We start from the raw sequence: 16,273 nt of genomic DNA on the forward strand, positions 1-16,273 counted from the left end.
AAGTAGATTATCTCTCAAATCCCTTTTTGTAATAGTCAGTTATTTCAAATATTTAATGTTTATTTCATTTTCTTGCATTAAATGGGAAAGACGTATAATTTGGCCAAATCCTGGGTTCTGTTAGGCTCTCTGTTTGCTTTGGATGCATTTGTCCCTGATTATCTGTTTTTCCATTTTAAACGTTCTTTTATGGAAGAATATGGTCTGAAGCCTCATGATATTCTTGCCAAGATATATTGCCTTTTTACTGTTAGGTAAAGGGATTAATGGTGACTTGCACATAAGGTGGCTTCCCCTTGATTTTGTTATACACACTTCTACCACTTCTAACTAGGTCGCAACTTTATTTAAATATGCTAAAGAATTTGACTTTTTCATCAGAGTAGTGTGTCCAGCTTCCCAGCAGTACTGCAAAACAGAGTATTTACTTGATGCTGCCGTGTTGTATGTCAAAACTTTATCTTGCTGCTGTTCCTGTGTTTTTAAAAAGTCTTCGATACAGTGGGGTTTTTTTGTTTTTAATGTTCTAGACTAGAATTTTGTGCATTGGGAGGAGACTTAAGATGTTCTTTAAAATCTGAGTGCCTGTTGTTTTCACCCTCGAAATTAGAGGCTAGCTGGAGACGAGGCTGGTCTAGATGGATAACTCAGTGGATAAAACAGGATCTAATGTATAATGCCAGGAGCGTTGGATTGGTGATCGGGAGACCTGGCCCTAAATTGCTGTGAGACCTTGGGCAAACTTTCTTTTCACGAAAAATAATAAATGAACATTACACACATGTGCACAGACATTCATAGCAGTGTTTGTTCTTCAGCATAGTCAAAAAGCAGAAACAATCCAAGTGTCTGCCAACTGATGAATAGATAAACAAAATGGATGTATTACTCAGCAGTTAAAATGGAGTGAAGTGCTGTTACATGCTGGGATGTGGATGAAGCTAGAAAACATTATGCTCAGTAAGAGAAGCCAGTCACAAAAGGCCACATGTTATATGAAATGTCAGAATAGGTAAATCTACAAAGCAAAAGAAGATTGTGGTTGCCAAGGGCCAGGGAAGTTGCGGGTTAGGGTAGGGAATGGGGAATGACAAGGTTTCTTTTTTGGGTGGTGAAAATGTTCTAAAATTAAGATTATGTTGATAGTTGTACAACTCTGCAAATATATGAAAAGGCATTGACTGTACACTTTACAGGGGGAACTTGTTATTGATAGTATATAAATTATATCTCAGTAAATCTTTTTAAAATGAGGCTAAATAAGCTTATTCTCAAGATCTCTTCCAGTTTTTTTTTAATATATATATAAATTTATTTTATTTATTTATTTTTGGCTGTGTTGGGTCTTCGTTGCTGAGCACGGGCTTTCTCTACTTGTGGTGAGCGGGGGCTACTCTGTTGCGGTGCGCAGGCTTCTCACTGCGGTGGCTTCTCTTGTTGCGGAGCACGGGCTCTGGGCGCACAGGCTTCAGTAGTTGTGGCTCGCAGGCTCTAGAGCGCAGGCTCAGTAGTTGTGGCTCATGGGCTTAGTTGCTCTGAGGCATGTGGGATCTTCCCGGACCAGGGCTTGAACCCGTGTCCCCTGCATTGGCAGGTGGATTCTTAACCCCTGTGTCACCAGGGAAGCCCCTCTTTCAGATTTTTGTTTGTTTCTTTTAATGAGGCCACATGTGCTGGGTGCTCAGATTTTATAATTTATAATAAGAAAAAAAGCAGTACTGTATACTGATGACTTTTTTAATGCTTTTGTGCATCTGACTGTCCACTAGAGGACAGCAGAGCCCATTTTAACCATTCCCTGGCTAATTGAGTGTTCTCAATAACACTCTTTTAGGAACCAAACCTGAAATTCTTAAATATATATTCCATTGAATGAAGAGATTTGCGTTACTACAGTAAGAGAATCTGTGGTACCATATGTCAGCTCTCCATTACATTAGGAGAGAAGACCCTCAAGGCACCTGTGATTGTAGATCTTACATCCTACTGAGGAGCTCTGAAAAGGGAAGGAAGGAAATTGTATTTCAAAGGCAGATGTTGAAATATCTGCACTGCAAGTTGGAGTAAGGAATGAGTCAGTTTCCATTAGAACTTCAGCAGCCTCTTAAATAGATTTTTTCAATGTGTTTGTTACTTATCCTTGTTATTCATAAATTTACACACATAAGGCTCTCAGTGGTTTCCTGTTTCTATAGGAAAGAGAAAGGACAGCCTTTGGTCCCCTCCCTGAACTCTCACACCACAGCTTCAGAAGTAGCTCAACTGTCTTTGTCCCTTGGCAGCTTTATTTCAAAGCCTGTGGCCTTCCAGGGATAACGGGCCTTTCTTATAGGAGGAAGACTATTAGTTAAAATGGGCTTTTGCCTAGGACAGGGCAGTGAAACCCAGCAGTGCTGTTGTCAGTTAGCTAGAGCTACCCAGGCTGTATAATAAAAGTAGCCAGCATGGCTAACTTTAGTTCAGCCATGACTGAGTTAAGCAGTATGACCTCCACAAGGTAGATGAGAGTGAGATAACCTAGTCTCTCAGCTTCTGGTGTACTGCCGAAGCTTTACCTTGTCCAGCCAGCTCTGTTGTATTTTCTGACTGTCGGAGAATGATGTCCCCTGTAATGGCATTTGTTTACGTGGGTGCTCACCTAATTGTTTAGGCTTTTTCATTGCTTTGAAAAGGTCCCCCAAAATCACCTTTTAATTAATAAAACAGCAATACAAATAAATGAATTATCCTAAAATGGGATTTTTGTTCTTCCTCAGAATGTATATTTTATAGAGGGAGGGTTGAAAATTCCTAATTACATTTTTCTCCATCCTCTTTTACTTTGCTAATTCTAAATTAATCAGCATTTTCTTTTTTTTTTTCTTTTCTTTTTTTGCGGTACGCGGGCCTCTCACCGTTGCGGCCTCTCCCGTTGCGGAGCACAGGCTCCGGACGCGCAGGCGCAGCGGCCATGGCTCACGGGCCCAGCCGCTCCGTGGCATGTGGGATCTTCCCGGACCAGGGCACGAACCCGTGTCCCCTGCATCGGCAGGCGGACTCTCAACCACTGCGCCACCAGGGAAGCCCTAATTTGCATTTTCTGATGATGAGCAGAGGCAGTGTGGATTATGCTGAGAGTTAACTGCCCAGAATGAAATCGGGCCAACCCCTGGGACTTTACAAATTTCACTTAAGATAGAAGTTGGTGATAAAGTCAAGAGAATATTTCATATCAGTACTTAATACTTTTGAGGATTATAGAATGCTTTATAGATACTATTTCTAGGCCCTATAATCTGGAATTATGGTACATATTAGTGCAGAAACTGATAATCTTACTGACCGAGCTACATGACATTGTTGCATACTAGCATTATTTACATAGTCCAAGTGTTCCTGCTTTTAAGAATCTTTAAGTAGATTTCACTAGAAGAGACCTGTTTCTAGTCATTTACCCCTCCTTGAATTCTTTGTGTGACCTCTGGCAACTTTTTTCCACCCTTCCGAGCCTTGGTTTCTTCTGTAAGATAAATGGGTTAGACCGGAGGAGCTCTAGGAGGTGAATGTATCAGGATGCTCTTCTGTAGCTTTACCTAGTTTTAGTCCTCTCTCAGTGTATACTGTCAGCATTATGTGAAAAATCCACATTTCACGTCTTTGAAGTCATTGTAGTAATGCTGGCCTGGTTTGGTCTCTGTTTAGGTCGCATCTGCTCTGGAAAAATGGAAGACAGCAATCCGTGAAGCTCAGACTTTTTCCAGAATGCATGTTCTACTTGGGATGCTTGATGCCTGTATCAAATGGGATATGTCAGCAGAAAATGCTAGATGCAAAGTTTGTCGAAAGAAAGGTATATTTAAATCAGAGTTGCTTATCTGAGTGTATGAGGCACTAGGACTTCCATTTCCAAGATCTTTTATCCTTCAAGAATTCTGTGTACACAACTTTTAAATGTGGTGGTGGTGGTCCAGATTTTACCTTCTCCTGAAAGTCCATAAAATGCTAGTCTTTAAAGTCACACGCTCACAAATCACAGAGGCCCTTTGTGCCTCAGTTTTGAGTATAAAATAAGAGCAGTTGATCTTGCCAATCCTTAGATTTTCTGTAGGGAACAAATTAGTTTTAACTAAAATTTTAAATCTCTCTTATCTCTGAATTTTAGTCATCCATGAAGTAAGGTGGGTGCTACCAGTAGAGGGCAGTATTTGAACATCGTGAAGAATAGTCGGGTTTGGACCTTCTGGCGTGGAATCCTACAGAGCGAAGCATTTGGACTGTTTAATGCTGAGAACTTTTAGAGCCCCATTATGTGTAAAAGGAACTAGATGGCTAAAAGCCCCCCAGTGGTTGACTTCTCAGTGGCTAAAGCTGTTTTGTGATTTACTTTACAAGGATGAAAAGACCTATGTAAAATCATTCAGTTGCTCTAAAAACTGATGTACAGTGAAGGTTGGAGAGGGGAAGTTATCATTTAAATTGGTTTGGTGTATTTTCAAATGTAGGGAAACTGGTTTAGGAGAACCATACCAGATATGAGTTGGGAAGCATTTGTGTGGTCGGGGAGGAGGAGGAAGGGCAGGAAATGTAATACTTCATGGGAGATTCGTTTCTTAGTGCGACAGGGGCAGCAAAAATCTCCTGCTACTGCTTGATTTTTTTGCTATCTCCTAGTAAATGTTAACTGTCGTCTTCTAGCCTGGAGTAGATTTTGGGATATAAGTTAGAAGACCTGAACCCTAAATTACCTATAGTCTAGTTAATGCTACATTACTTTTCAGAAGATGACTGCATTTTTTAAAATGGGGTGGCAGTGTACTAGAATGTTCGTTCTTCCATTGGGTTCATTGAGGCTGAGCGGCTCTTCCTTACAGGTCACTGACTACTGCCACACTCCCTACAGTGCTGTACAAGTTTATCTCTTTGCAGGTGAGGATGACAAGCTGATCTTGTGTGACGAGTGTAATAAAGCCTTCCACCTGTTTTGTCTGAGGCCGGCCCTCTATGAAGTACCAGATGGTGAATGGCAGTGCCCAGCCTGCCAGCCTGCCACTGCCAGGCGCAACTCCCGTGGCAGGTGAGAATTTCTTCTTTTAAAAACAAATTAATAAATAGCTGTTATACTTGAGCTTTGGTTATTCAAACTGAATGATGCTGAGGAGCTTTAAGTTCATCTTTTGTGTGCAGAGCCCCATCATTTAAGGTATTACAGTGGGGGCTCAAAGGGCTCTGATTTAATTTTAGCTTCATTGTCGACATTTCTCGTTTTCATTACCAGCCGTGTTTTATGTCTTCTTGGTCATACGTTCTTCTCAAATAACATATCCTTTGTCTTTTGCTTCCACTTTGCCCACTTCTTAATTTGTGATGACTTTTGCAGCCAATCACTGCTAAAAATCCTGAAACTCATTACTTTCCTTACCTATACCTACTCTTCCTTCCTTAGCATGATTAGAATTTTGGTGTCAACTTGGTGTCGTCTTCTCCCCCATCTCCATATTCATTCAACTTGCCAGATGTTATCAATTCAGTGTTTAGATGTCTTAATGAGTCAGCATCCTGATGTCCATTCCCCGTGGTCCCTGCTGTCATTTGGCCCTCTCCATCTCTCATTGGCGCTCCTTCAGTGGCTTCTCAACTCTACCTCATGTCTTCCTTCCTCTTATCCATCCAGCTTTTGTGGTGATAACAGAATGCTTTACATAAGACAAAGATTTGCTTATGTCACTGTCCTGTTCAAAAACTTCGATCTTCCCCTTGCCTCTAGAATAAAGTCCAGACTCTGTAGCCTAACTTTTGAGACTCTTATTACATAATACTAGCTGATGTTTTTATGAGCCCTTGTTCCCATATTTGTGTGCTTGTTACAGGCTGTTCATTGTGCATCCTTGCCTCTTGTGCTTTCCTCCCAGCTGGGACTATTCCCTGTCCCTAGAACTCCCACCTGGCTAAACTGACCATGGCTTACCTAAAATTTCACTGCTTTTGGAAACATCCTTACATCCTTAGGATTAATTGCTCCTCCTCTGTGTTCCAGTTCAGCTTTTCATGTCCAAAGTTGTGTCTGTGTGTGTGTCTGTGTGTGTGGTAAATGGGGCCTCTTACTTCTGTGGCCTCTCCCGTTGCGGAGCACAGGCTCCAGATGCGCAGGCTCAGCGGCCATGGCTCAGGGGCCCAGCCGCTCCGCGGCATGTGGGATCTTCCCGGACCGGGGCACGAACCTGTGTCCCCTGCATCAGCAGGCGGACTCTCAACCACTGCGCCACCAGGGAAGCCCCCGAGTTGTTTTTTGATGCATCTTGCCTTTTTGGTTGGTTTTATCCACGGCTGTCTTCCTATGAGATTGTTTCTGCCCTGAGAGTAGAGGTGGTGCTTTGTTCTTCATCCTCATCCCAGTAAGGCCAAACATAGGGCCTTGTAAAGAGGAGACACCTAATGTTGGCCAAAGTTAATAACGTTGTTTTCCACGTTGAAATTTGAGGTTGTAGAAGAGCAGCTTGTAGGCAGTCTGGCTTGGTGTCTCTTTGAAAGGTCAGAGCTGTTTGATCCTGACCCTGCCTAACAGCATTACTCGGTTATTTCTCACTCCATTCCAGCTACACTTAGAGAGATGAGGCTGCTGCTCTGAAATGGTGAGGCTTTGGACCAGCTGTTCTGAGCTGGGATTACCAGTGCTTTGATGTTATGGTCATCTGCAAGCTGTTTCAGCTCCTGGAAGGGGGCCATCAAGGTGCAGTAACACCTGTCTGGGCTGTTTATCCTTTCAGTCCACCCCAGCACTGGGGACAACTTTTAATACCTGAAATGTTACATTATCTGGCTGTTTTTGTGAGACAGAAGGAACAGAGTTTTGTTTTTTTAATGTTGAGGGGTGGGGTTGCATTTTGGTCTTGGTTTTTGCTGCCATTAGTATCGTAGCCAGAGGGTTTGGGGCCTGATAGAGGAGACACTCTGTTAAAGCTTAGATTTTCATTCTGCTTTCTGTGTCCTGGCCTAGATTCAGGTTCCCTCCCCTTAGCATGAAATCTGTCTAGTCTGTGAAGAGGGAAAAGTTGCCGCAATTTATGTGGGACTTTACCTTTCTTAGGACCCCTTTGGCCTAGATCCGTGTTCTCTACAAGTGTCTTTTCCCCCACAGGAATTATACGGAAGAGTCTGCCTCTGAGGACAGTGAAGATGATGAGAGCAATGAAGAGGAAGAAGAGGAGGAGGAGGAGGGGGAGGAAGACTATGAGGTGGCTGGTTTGCGACGTAAGTATTCAGTTTGCTTTCATAGTTAACATCACATTCTTCTAAGCGGCCTTGGAAAGACTGGGTTGGCGGTAGATAACCCAACAAGGCCATCGTGCCGTCTTCTGTTTTTCACAAGTTGTGGAGGGGCGACTGCCGCCATGTTTTAAATGGGTTTTCAAGATGCCAGTTAACTACCTTCCTAGTAGGAGGTTGGGTGGCTTGGTCTCAGAACATCAAACTATGGCAGATCCACTTGGTCCAAGATTTCATGGAATTCAAGGCCCCAGGTCTGTTTATGATGGGTCTGCAGGTTCTGAGCCCCCTCAGTGTGAGGATGGAGTAACAAAGGTCTAGGCCCATTGCTGTCTCTTGCACTTCTTTTGGCCTCTGGTGCAGTGTTGCTTTTAAAGAAGTTGTTTTTTTCTGTGGTTACAGTGGCTCTTCTCTTCCCTGTAGTGTGCAGGGCTGTAGATTTGCTAGTTGAAAAGGGAAGACTTTTTTCCATGGTTTAGGTGTAGTTGTTAGGAAGGTTCAGATCTGTTTCTCTTTAGATGCCAGTAGGGGGAAAAGGCCTCATCACTTAAGCTCACCTTGTTGACTCAGTCTCTCATGTTCGTTTTTCATGAGGCTTTGAGAGTCGTGTCATTTTTGTTAAACCTTAAGTCCCGCAGTCGAGCCTTTTAACAGGCTCCCTTTTTGCAAAATATACCCTTCTTTGTAGGTTAATACAAACACAAGGTTTTGATGAGCTTTCCAAGAGAGGTTCGGTTCCCAAGATCATAACTCCCTGGACAGTCATACTTGGTGTAAGGACAGAGAGGATGTTTGGCACTCCTGGTCCTTACTGTACTGGTGCTGTCAAAACCTGAGGGCTTTGGGCTTGCACCCCTTCTGCCGTCTTCCCCGATCCTGCAGCGTTTTAATTTGGGACACCTACACTTCTCTCATTCCTCTAGGGCTCCTTTTGTTTGTTCACAAGGCATGATTTTTCAGGTATCTGGGTAAGGAGACAAGTAGTCCATTAACCCTGCATTACAGAGAGACCACGGAGTGCTGCCAGAGTTGTGATTTGGATGCATGGTTGTCTGGGAACAGATTCTAAATATAGCAGTGGACTGATTTTGTTTATTTTCCAAGTAATGGTTGCTTTCCACTTTAAAGTTATTCCTCTCTTTCCAGGGAATTGTTCCCTCTCCAGGTTTCTAGGGCCTTGTCTACCAAAAGGATCCAGGAAGTGTTTGGTACTTCAGAGCTGCTTGTCTACTCTGCCTTGTAGGCCCCCAACGATGTGGTTCCCTCCTGCAGCTCGAGGCCCTGGGCCGGTGGCTGTTCCCTGCATCCATCATTTCATCCTTGGCATCAGCTCCTTACCCTCTCTTCCTCTCCTAGTCTTTCTTACAACTTACAGAACCTAAAATAGTCAGTGAGGGGTCATCATGGTCTGGAAGTAGAATATAAAACACTGTTTACTGATTCTCTGTATCATTGCCTCTGTATTCCCCTATCTCTGTCCAAATTGTCCCTCCCCATTTTCCAGGGGAAAATTTGCTTAGTGGAGCAGCCTTGAGCTAATCCTGATGGAGCGTTGTTTCCTGAAGATGTATTGAGAAATGTTGGTTTGTCTGACATTGAGTGCCTGTTGTAAACCTGAGAAACAGGCAGCCTTGGGTGCGTTTGTAGTTTTTATTCTCTCTTGGGGGATCCCGGGCAGGGCTCTTGTGGAAGTGGCCGCGCCTACTTTCTATGGTTTTTAGAAATCGCAGAAAGCAGGACTGGGCTAGCCTTAAACTGGATTCAGTGAGGCAGACTTCACAGAAGTACTTCACATAAGTATCAGCTTTTCTCTGAAAAGACTGTGGTGGTGAATATAGGATAACTCTGGGGATTATGAAACCGGATCCACACTCAGGTTCCATCTTACATGTAAACACATGCGCGCTCAGGCTGAGCTTGGGCTGAAGGAATTCCCAGGCAGACCCATCAGCAAGTGGCTTTTTCTCCTGAGTGAGTCAGTTTACAATTGATTCCTTCCAGGCCCTTATTCCTAAGAGTAACTGAACAGGGTGGGGACAGAGAGTGGACGTACTAAAGGAACTGGCCTTCTGAAGAGACTCTTAAAAGTTCTTTAGCGGTTGCTGAAAAGTATCCATTCTTCCATCTGCTAATGCTGTCCTTAAAGTGTCCTGTGAGGTCGGCAGGAGACGGATAGCAAGAGCACCTCCTAACCAAAGGAAGCCATTGGTTTGCTTGTCCAGAGTATCACCCCTTCCATGGGCATGCTCCCTTCATCCTCAGGTCTGCTCTGAATGCATATTTTTTTATTTCAGTGAGACCTCGAAAGACTGTCCGGGGCAAGCAGAGTGTCATCCCCCCTGCAGCAAGGCCAGGCCGACGACCAGGTAAGAAGCCGCATCCTACCAGGAGGTCTCGGCCGAAGGCACCACCTGTAGACGAGGCTGAGGTTGATGAGCTGGTAAGAATTAATTTATCATCTGCCCTCCAGCATTTCTGTTTTGTATCCCCGACTCCAGCATTAGGAATTCAGCAGGCAACAGGTGGGAGCCTCCCCTCTGCTCCCTCCTTCCTAACTTTGGAGACTGATGAGGCAGATGGATGGGCCTGTAGGCAAACGAGGCAGCAGGCCCTCCAGGAACAGCTATGCCCGGCATTCCCCTGCTGCAGCCTGCAAACATCTCCTCTAGTTAACAGGCAGCCTGCGACTTGTTAAGGATTTTAAAATAGTATCCATGTGTCTCCCATGGCTCAGAGGGGCTGGGTCTCTGTTGTGGGAATGTCAGCAATGTTGGAGCCTCACTTACTCTTGGGTCTTTTGCTGATAATTGTCACGGGAGGGACGTTACCCCTCCCCTCTGCTCCTCAACCAATGTAATTTTATTGGTTTTACTTTAGGTTTCACTTGAAGTTTAAAGAACAGAAAGAGGCTCTTGAAAATTTGCTTCTTTTGACAGATTAGATTGGAGTTGGAGGTGGGCTGAAGGCGTAAAGCAAGCCATTAGGGTGCTCAAAGGGTATGGCAGGCACCTCCTGTGTGTCTGGCCCGAAGCCCTTCAACTCTGTGCCCCTACTGCCTGTTCCTGCCACCTGGAAGGGAGGCACGCCCCTTTGTCTTTAGCCACTTAGCTGCTGCAGGCCTGCAGGGGAGAGCCCAGGAAAGGAATTGTACCTCTTGCTTTTCTTCCCTCTGACACCCTACCCCCACAGAATTGGCTGTGGGTGGTCCCCATAACCCACCTGGCTTTCTGTAGTTGCTTGTTTAAACTCATCCACAGTGTGACCGTAATCCCAGGTCCATCTGCTCTCAGAGGGCTAGCATTCTGGTGACAGTGGCCCTCTCTAGCTGGCCCCTGGCAGGACTGCTGTAATACAGCAACTGCTGCGTGTCCTCCACTGCTTTGCTCACCGTCCACCAGAGAGGAGGCAGGTGGGCTAGCGCCCCCTGCTGAGAGTGCTCCCTGCGTGCAAGTCAGGTGATTTTGACCGTCTCTGCTCCGAGAAGGTGACTGATCATTTTCTTTTCTGTGTTAAGCAGATACATGCGTTTCCTGCCCTGTCCACTCTTCTTTTCTCAAACCTGTAATAACACGTCTTCCTTTGGCGCCAGGTACTTCAGACCAAGCGGAGCTCCCGGAGGCAAAGCCTGGAATTGCAGAAGTGTGAAGAGATCCTCCACAAGATCGTGAAGTACCGCTTCAGTTGGCCCTTCAGGTGAGCTCCGTGGCCTCAGGCTCAGGGGAGTAGGGCCAACCTTGCAGCTGAACCCCGAGGACACATCCCGACACATCTCAGTGGCAGGGAAATGAGCTGCCAGAGCAGCAGAGCCCGCTCTGAGTGCAAGCGAACACAGTTGCTCTGCCGGCCAGTGGGCTGGTTTCAGCAGGGTGGGTGTTCTGGGGCTGGTGGTTTGATAACAAGGTTTCTGTCCATTGGATTCAGTGCTGCGCTGATCTCCCCATTTGGTTTTCTCCACAGGGAGCCCGTGACCAGAGACGAGGCTGAGGACTACTATGACGTGATCACCCACCCTATGGACTTCCAGACAATGCAGAACAAATGTTCCTGTGGGAGCTACCGCTCTGTGCAGGAGTTTCTTACTGACATGAAGCAAGTGTTTACCAACGCTGAGCTTTACAACTGCCGAGGCAGCCATGTTCTAAACTGCATGGTGAAGACAGAACAGTGTCTGATGGCTCTGTTGCATAAACATCTTCCTGGCCACCCATATGTCCGTAGGAAACGTAAGAAGTTTCCCGACCGGCTTGCTGAAGATGAAGGGGACAGTGAGCCAGAGCCCGTTGGACAGTCCAGGGGACGAAGACAGAAGAAGTAGAGAGGCAGGGGTCCTGGTAAGGGAGCTGAGGTTGGGGGAATCGAGGGAGAGAGCGAGGGAGGGGGGAGGGAGGCGAGAGAGGAAGCTGGAGAAGAACGCAGAAGGGAGGCGGAAGGGAGGAGGTCACGGGGAGCCCAGGAATGCGTGTCTCCCAAACTCTCCATGGGCCTTAATCAAGCAGAGCACTTTGGAGAGCCTAATACTGGGTTGGTGGTCTTTGCCCAGAAATACTGTGGGGGATAGATGGCCTTAACCCCCCTTTCCGAGAGTTTCCAGGAAGAGTCCCGGGGTATGGCTTTTCTTGTGAACCCAATTCCTTTTCTTTCTTCTTTCCTAAGGTCCCTCCCACTTTGGCCACCACAACAGTGCCAAGCCCTCTGGTCTCCAGGGGAGGGATTACTGTATTACGTAGAAGGATGAAGGGTAATCAGGCCAACTGGGTTTTTTAATCTATATTTATACACAGTCTTGTTTCTTTAAGCCTGTGCTCTGTCTCTCCCTCCCTCCCTCTCAGGTGATGGTATCAGTGAGTGCCATACAGAATTCTGTGTTCACCAGCATCATGAAACAGTTGTGGTCTGTTGAGTTGATCTTGGCAGAGTAGAGGGATATGTTCTGTAGCCATTCCTGAGTACCCCTCCCCTACCTTGTGACAGCTCTCTCCCCGCTCCTGCCCCACTTTGCCCCCTGAAAAAAAAAACCCTAAGGCACTTCACTCAGAGACTGGAGCCCTGCTTGTAACCATGCATATAACCTTTACTTTGATGGGTCTGGCCAGAGGGGTGTTGGAGCCCAGCCCACCCACATACCAGACAAGCTCTTAGGGGAGCAGAAGAAAAGCAGGAAGAATTTAAATGTTTAATTTTTTTTAAATTGACTTTTCTAGTTATTAAAAGTTGCTTGTTTCAGCAGTGATTGTATAAAGAACATCTTGTAAAAATACTTCTGTCATCTTGCTTTGGCACATGTACAGTACAGTTTATATGATAACGTGTTTGCTTTACTTTGCCCAGTCTCCTCCCTTGGCCCATCGTCTCTCCTTTAGAGAAGTTGGGTTGGGGCTCATCAGGGCCAGCAGTGGGGACCTGGTCATGGACGGCCCCTCTGCCTGCCCTGGTGGCTGCCTCCGCCGCCTCTGTGTGCAGTGCCCCTGCTGTGCTGCTGTTCTGGCCTCAGACTCGGCTCCCCAAGAACCTGAATTGCTCAGTGCCGGGGGCGGGGGCGGAGGGCAGGAGGAGGGGCTCAGCGGCCCCTTCCCACAGTGAGTCTAGCACTAGTAGTTATGTTTAGGCAGAACTTTGTAGTCTTCTTTCCCTTTTGTGGCAGATTTTGATAAAAACGCAAAACAGGGTTTAATTTTCTTTTCTGTCAGCTTTGAATTTGGAAAAATGGGAGCACCTAAGCTCTTCTGTACCTATTTAAAGTAAGGGAAAAGAAGTCCACCAAGGGGATTGCAGCTCACAGAACCTGAGAGTAAAGCCTCTTAAAGTGAAACTTCAAGGTGTGATCCTGTCCCCTGGCCTCCTTGCCTCCTTGGGGTTTGCTCCAGGGGCTGCTGGATAGGTTTACCATCCTGGCTCCCCCAGGCTTGGAGTTAGCACTGACTGACGTTACAATTTCACAATCCCAGCCGCCCAGCCGCCCAGCCGCCGCCGCTGCCGACACCTGCCCTGCCTCTTACCCTAGAGCCAGTCTCTTCTTGTTAACGGTGAGAATTCCGTGTTCCCACTTCAGTGACACCTGAGTTTTGTTTTTTAAGTTGCCTTTAAGGAGGAAGGGCCCCATTAAAGGGTAAACTTGTAATAAATTGGAATTTCAAATAAACATTATGTACTTGTGTTTATAAAGAAGAAACAATTCTGGTGAATTTTTCTTTGTGCTCTTGGAGGGTGGTGCAGTCCCGAGCGAGCGCCGTTTTCCCATGGACTCTTGGAGCCTGTTCTTCTGGAGAGGACCTCCTCTGACTTAAGTCTTTTTAACCACAGGTCAGATCCATCTACTGCATTTCTTTGCTTCCAGGAGAGAGTTCTGGTGCTCTGGGTAATCAAAGTCATGACCTTCAAGCCTCTCCTGGCCTTGTCTTTGTCTCAACACCCACCCCCCTTCCCCCCCATTCCACTTGAAACTTCTAAGAACTAGGAGAAAGTTTTTTAAGGCTTTGCTATGGGAACTTGTGTAGTCCTTGTGTAGACTTAATTTGGGGGGAAACTCTAGACATTTTAAAACACTTTTCAAGGAAAATATAAAACATACACAAAAGGAGTGGAACTAGCACAAATTCCCACCTACTCAGCTTCAGCAGTTCTACTACATAGCCAATCTTGTTTTATTCATGCCTTCATTTATATTTTATGCTGGGAGTTTTTATAAAGTCAGAGTGGCTAATTTGAGTAGATCACTCACTGCTGGCTGGCAACCTGCCTGTGGAGTTCCAGGATTTTGTAGGGCCACTGCTCGATCCCATTCACTGAGAAGCGAAACTGCCAGTTCCTGACCAGCTGCACCAGGGATGGCACAAGGTAAAACAGGAAGAAATCTGAGGAGAAACCTAAGTCCTGGGTGCGGGTTCTGCCCCTGATTCCCTTTGTGGCCTTGGTGAGCGTGGGCTTTGAGCCAGGCCTGAGGCAGGCCTGCGCCAAGCACTCTGGGATTTTCAGTCCCGCAGGGGAGGAAGTGGCTTGCCCCAAGGTCGAACTGAATTTGACCAGCCCTCAAGCTCTGGAGGAGGGAGCTGTGTAACCTCCAGGCATTTTCCACACAGGCACGGTTGGACTTGGAGCTCCCAGCCCACCCACACCTGTGAAGTCCTATTCCTGGGGTGGGTTTCTTAGGCTACAGCAGGCCAGTGCCTGTGGGGCCTTGTCACCTCATCTAGGCTCTGTATCCTGGTCCTATTCAGCCATCCCAGCCCATTCTGCCCTATCACGAGAAACCTAACTTGGGCTGATTACTGCAAACGGAGACAGAAAACTTTTTTCCTGAGGACGGGTCTGGATTACTAATGCTGGCAATCAACAGAGACTAACCCCTCTTCCTGCCTACTCTTCTTTCTCCTCAAACCCTGTCCCTGGGGAGGGGGCACAGTCAAGGGTGGCAGTGAGCTGGTGACTGATTCCAAAGCGGCTATTCAGGGGCGGTGCCGCTTCCACTAGGAAACCAGGTCTCCCACTTGCCCGAGAGCCAGGGTTCCCTCCGCAGCGTACTGAGCGAGACACTTAGACCAGGTAAGGGGAGAAGGCTGCTTCTCTGTTACCCCCGCCCAGGACCCCCAGGCCATTTCACACAGGGACTGTCCTGGAGCTTCTTCCTTCAGGGCGGTACTGAGCAGAGAGTGAAGGCAGCTACTGGACCCCCCCACCCCGGGAGTGGGGCGGCCTCTCCTCAATCTGACCTCAGTCAAGATCACCCCTGCTGACTCCAGTGAACTTTGAATTGTTTCCCTGGAAGTGATACTGACTGAGGTCAGGGCTCAGAAGTTCCTTTAAGAACAAGCACAGGCTCGGCCCTCAGACAGGCTCAGCTGGCGTGGACACATGCACAGACGTGCTGCTCTAAGGGGCCCTGTGCTGGGCTACCAGGCCCCTGAGGGAAGGGGCGGGGGCTGGGGGCACACAGCACCCAGGCCGGCAGGTGTTGGCTTCTAAGGTGTTTCCATTGGGTTCTAGAATCTACTTTTTGGGGATGGGGGGAGGTTCTCCCCCCCCCCCCCCCCCACTGTGGGACCGGTTTCTCTGGACAAAACCGCCCTAGGTTTTATAACACCCACCCTGTCCATCTCACCTCATGCCCCGATGGACTCCATGGTGTGAAGCCACAAGCTCTGGAGGCCACAGTCTCCCTGGCTGTGTGAACTTGAGCCAACTGAGCCCTTCAAACACTTCCCTTGTCTGCAAAACGGGGAGAGGAGGATCAGATGGAGGACTTCTGTAAAAGGGTCTTTAATAATGTTTCCTTCCTTTTCCTCTAGGGTCTGGTACTCTTCCATAATGTCGTCCAGCGCTGAGAAGCCTTAGCTGGCAAGGCCCGCCCGCCCTCCCTCCCAGGTCCTGGCCTATGTGAACCATCTCGGCCTCAAAGCAGAGCCCCCCCTGGGGCCTGTCCTGATTGCACGCCCCCCCTCCCCCACCATCCCAGTTGTCCTGGAAGCCAGTCTTGTTTCCGCTGAGTGGGACACAGCCAAGTGCCCGCCGACTGGCCAGGACCGGGGTGAACCGGTGCCGCTCCTGATGCTCGCCCTCCCCTCCACGCTTGGCCCGTACACATCGCTTGCCTCTCTCCTCCCGTTTCCAGAATCCTCTCCTTTGCCTCCGGCTGCCCCTGCCCTAGCGAAGGCCCTCGGCAGTTTCAGGTCGGCTCCCGCAAACCTGGCCTGTTAAGCCGGCTCTGTGCAGCCACTCCCCCTCCCACTCCCGACTTGGGCCCCTGTCACCTTCATTAAGCTCATTCTGTTTCTCAGTCAGGGACCCTCCCCCGGCGAGTTGCCACATGTTAGGGTCACTTGGTTTCACTGGTCAGAGGAGGCATGAGGACTTAGCCTGTGTCTATGAGAAGGGAAGGATTTAGACTGGGGGGGCGGGGGGCGCATTCCTCCTGCCAGCAGCAAAGGGGTGAGGGCTGCGAAATTCCCTTAGGGCTCAGTACTGTTCCTTGTGAGGGACAGCCCTCTCCCCACTCACCGCCTGAGGGAGCTGACGCCACCTGTTTGACCTCCATTTG

General features: G+C 47.6%; 1 protein-coding gene across 2 annotated transcripts in view; it reads left to right on the forward strand.

Moving 5' to 3' along the window:
• Positions 1-13,414, forward strand: part of BAZ1B (bromodomain adjacent to zinc finger domain 1B) — a 67,101-nt gene extending 53,687 nt beyond the window's left edge. For both annotated transcript variants that reach the window (XM_067013532.1, XM_059037220.2), the window contains 6 exons: positions 3,682-3,829; positions 4,906-5,053; positions 7,115-7,227; positions 9,537-9,682; positions 10,832-10,935; positions 11,200-13,414. In XM_067013532.1, the coding sequence (XP_066869633.1) occupies positions 3,682-3,829; positions 4,906-5,053; positions 7,115-7,227; positions 9,537-9,682; positions 10,832-10,935; positions 11,200-11,557 (1,017 nt within the window). In that variant the 3' untranslated portion in view covers positions 11,558-13,414. The remainder of the gene's footprint in view (positions 1-3,681; positions 3,830-4,905; positions 5,054-7,114; positions 7,228-9,536; positions 9,683-10,831; positions 10,936-11,199) is intronic.
• Positions 13,415-16,273: the final 2,859 nt, after the last annotated feature.

Source organism: Kogia breviceps, chromosome 14 (genome assembly GCF_026419965.1).
Source record: "Kogia breviceps isolate mKogBre1 chromosome 14, mKogBre1 haplotype 1, whole genome shotgun sequence".
Taxonomy (NCBI): Eukaryota; Metazoa; Chordata; class Mammalia; order Artiodactyla; family Physeteridae; genus Kogia; species Kogia breviceps.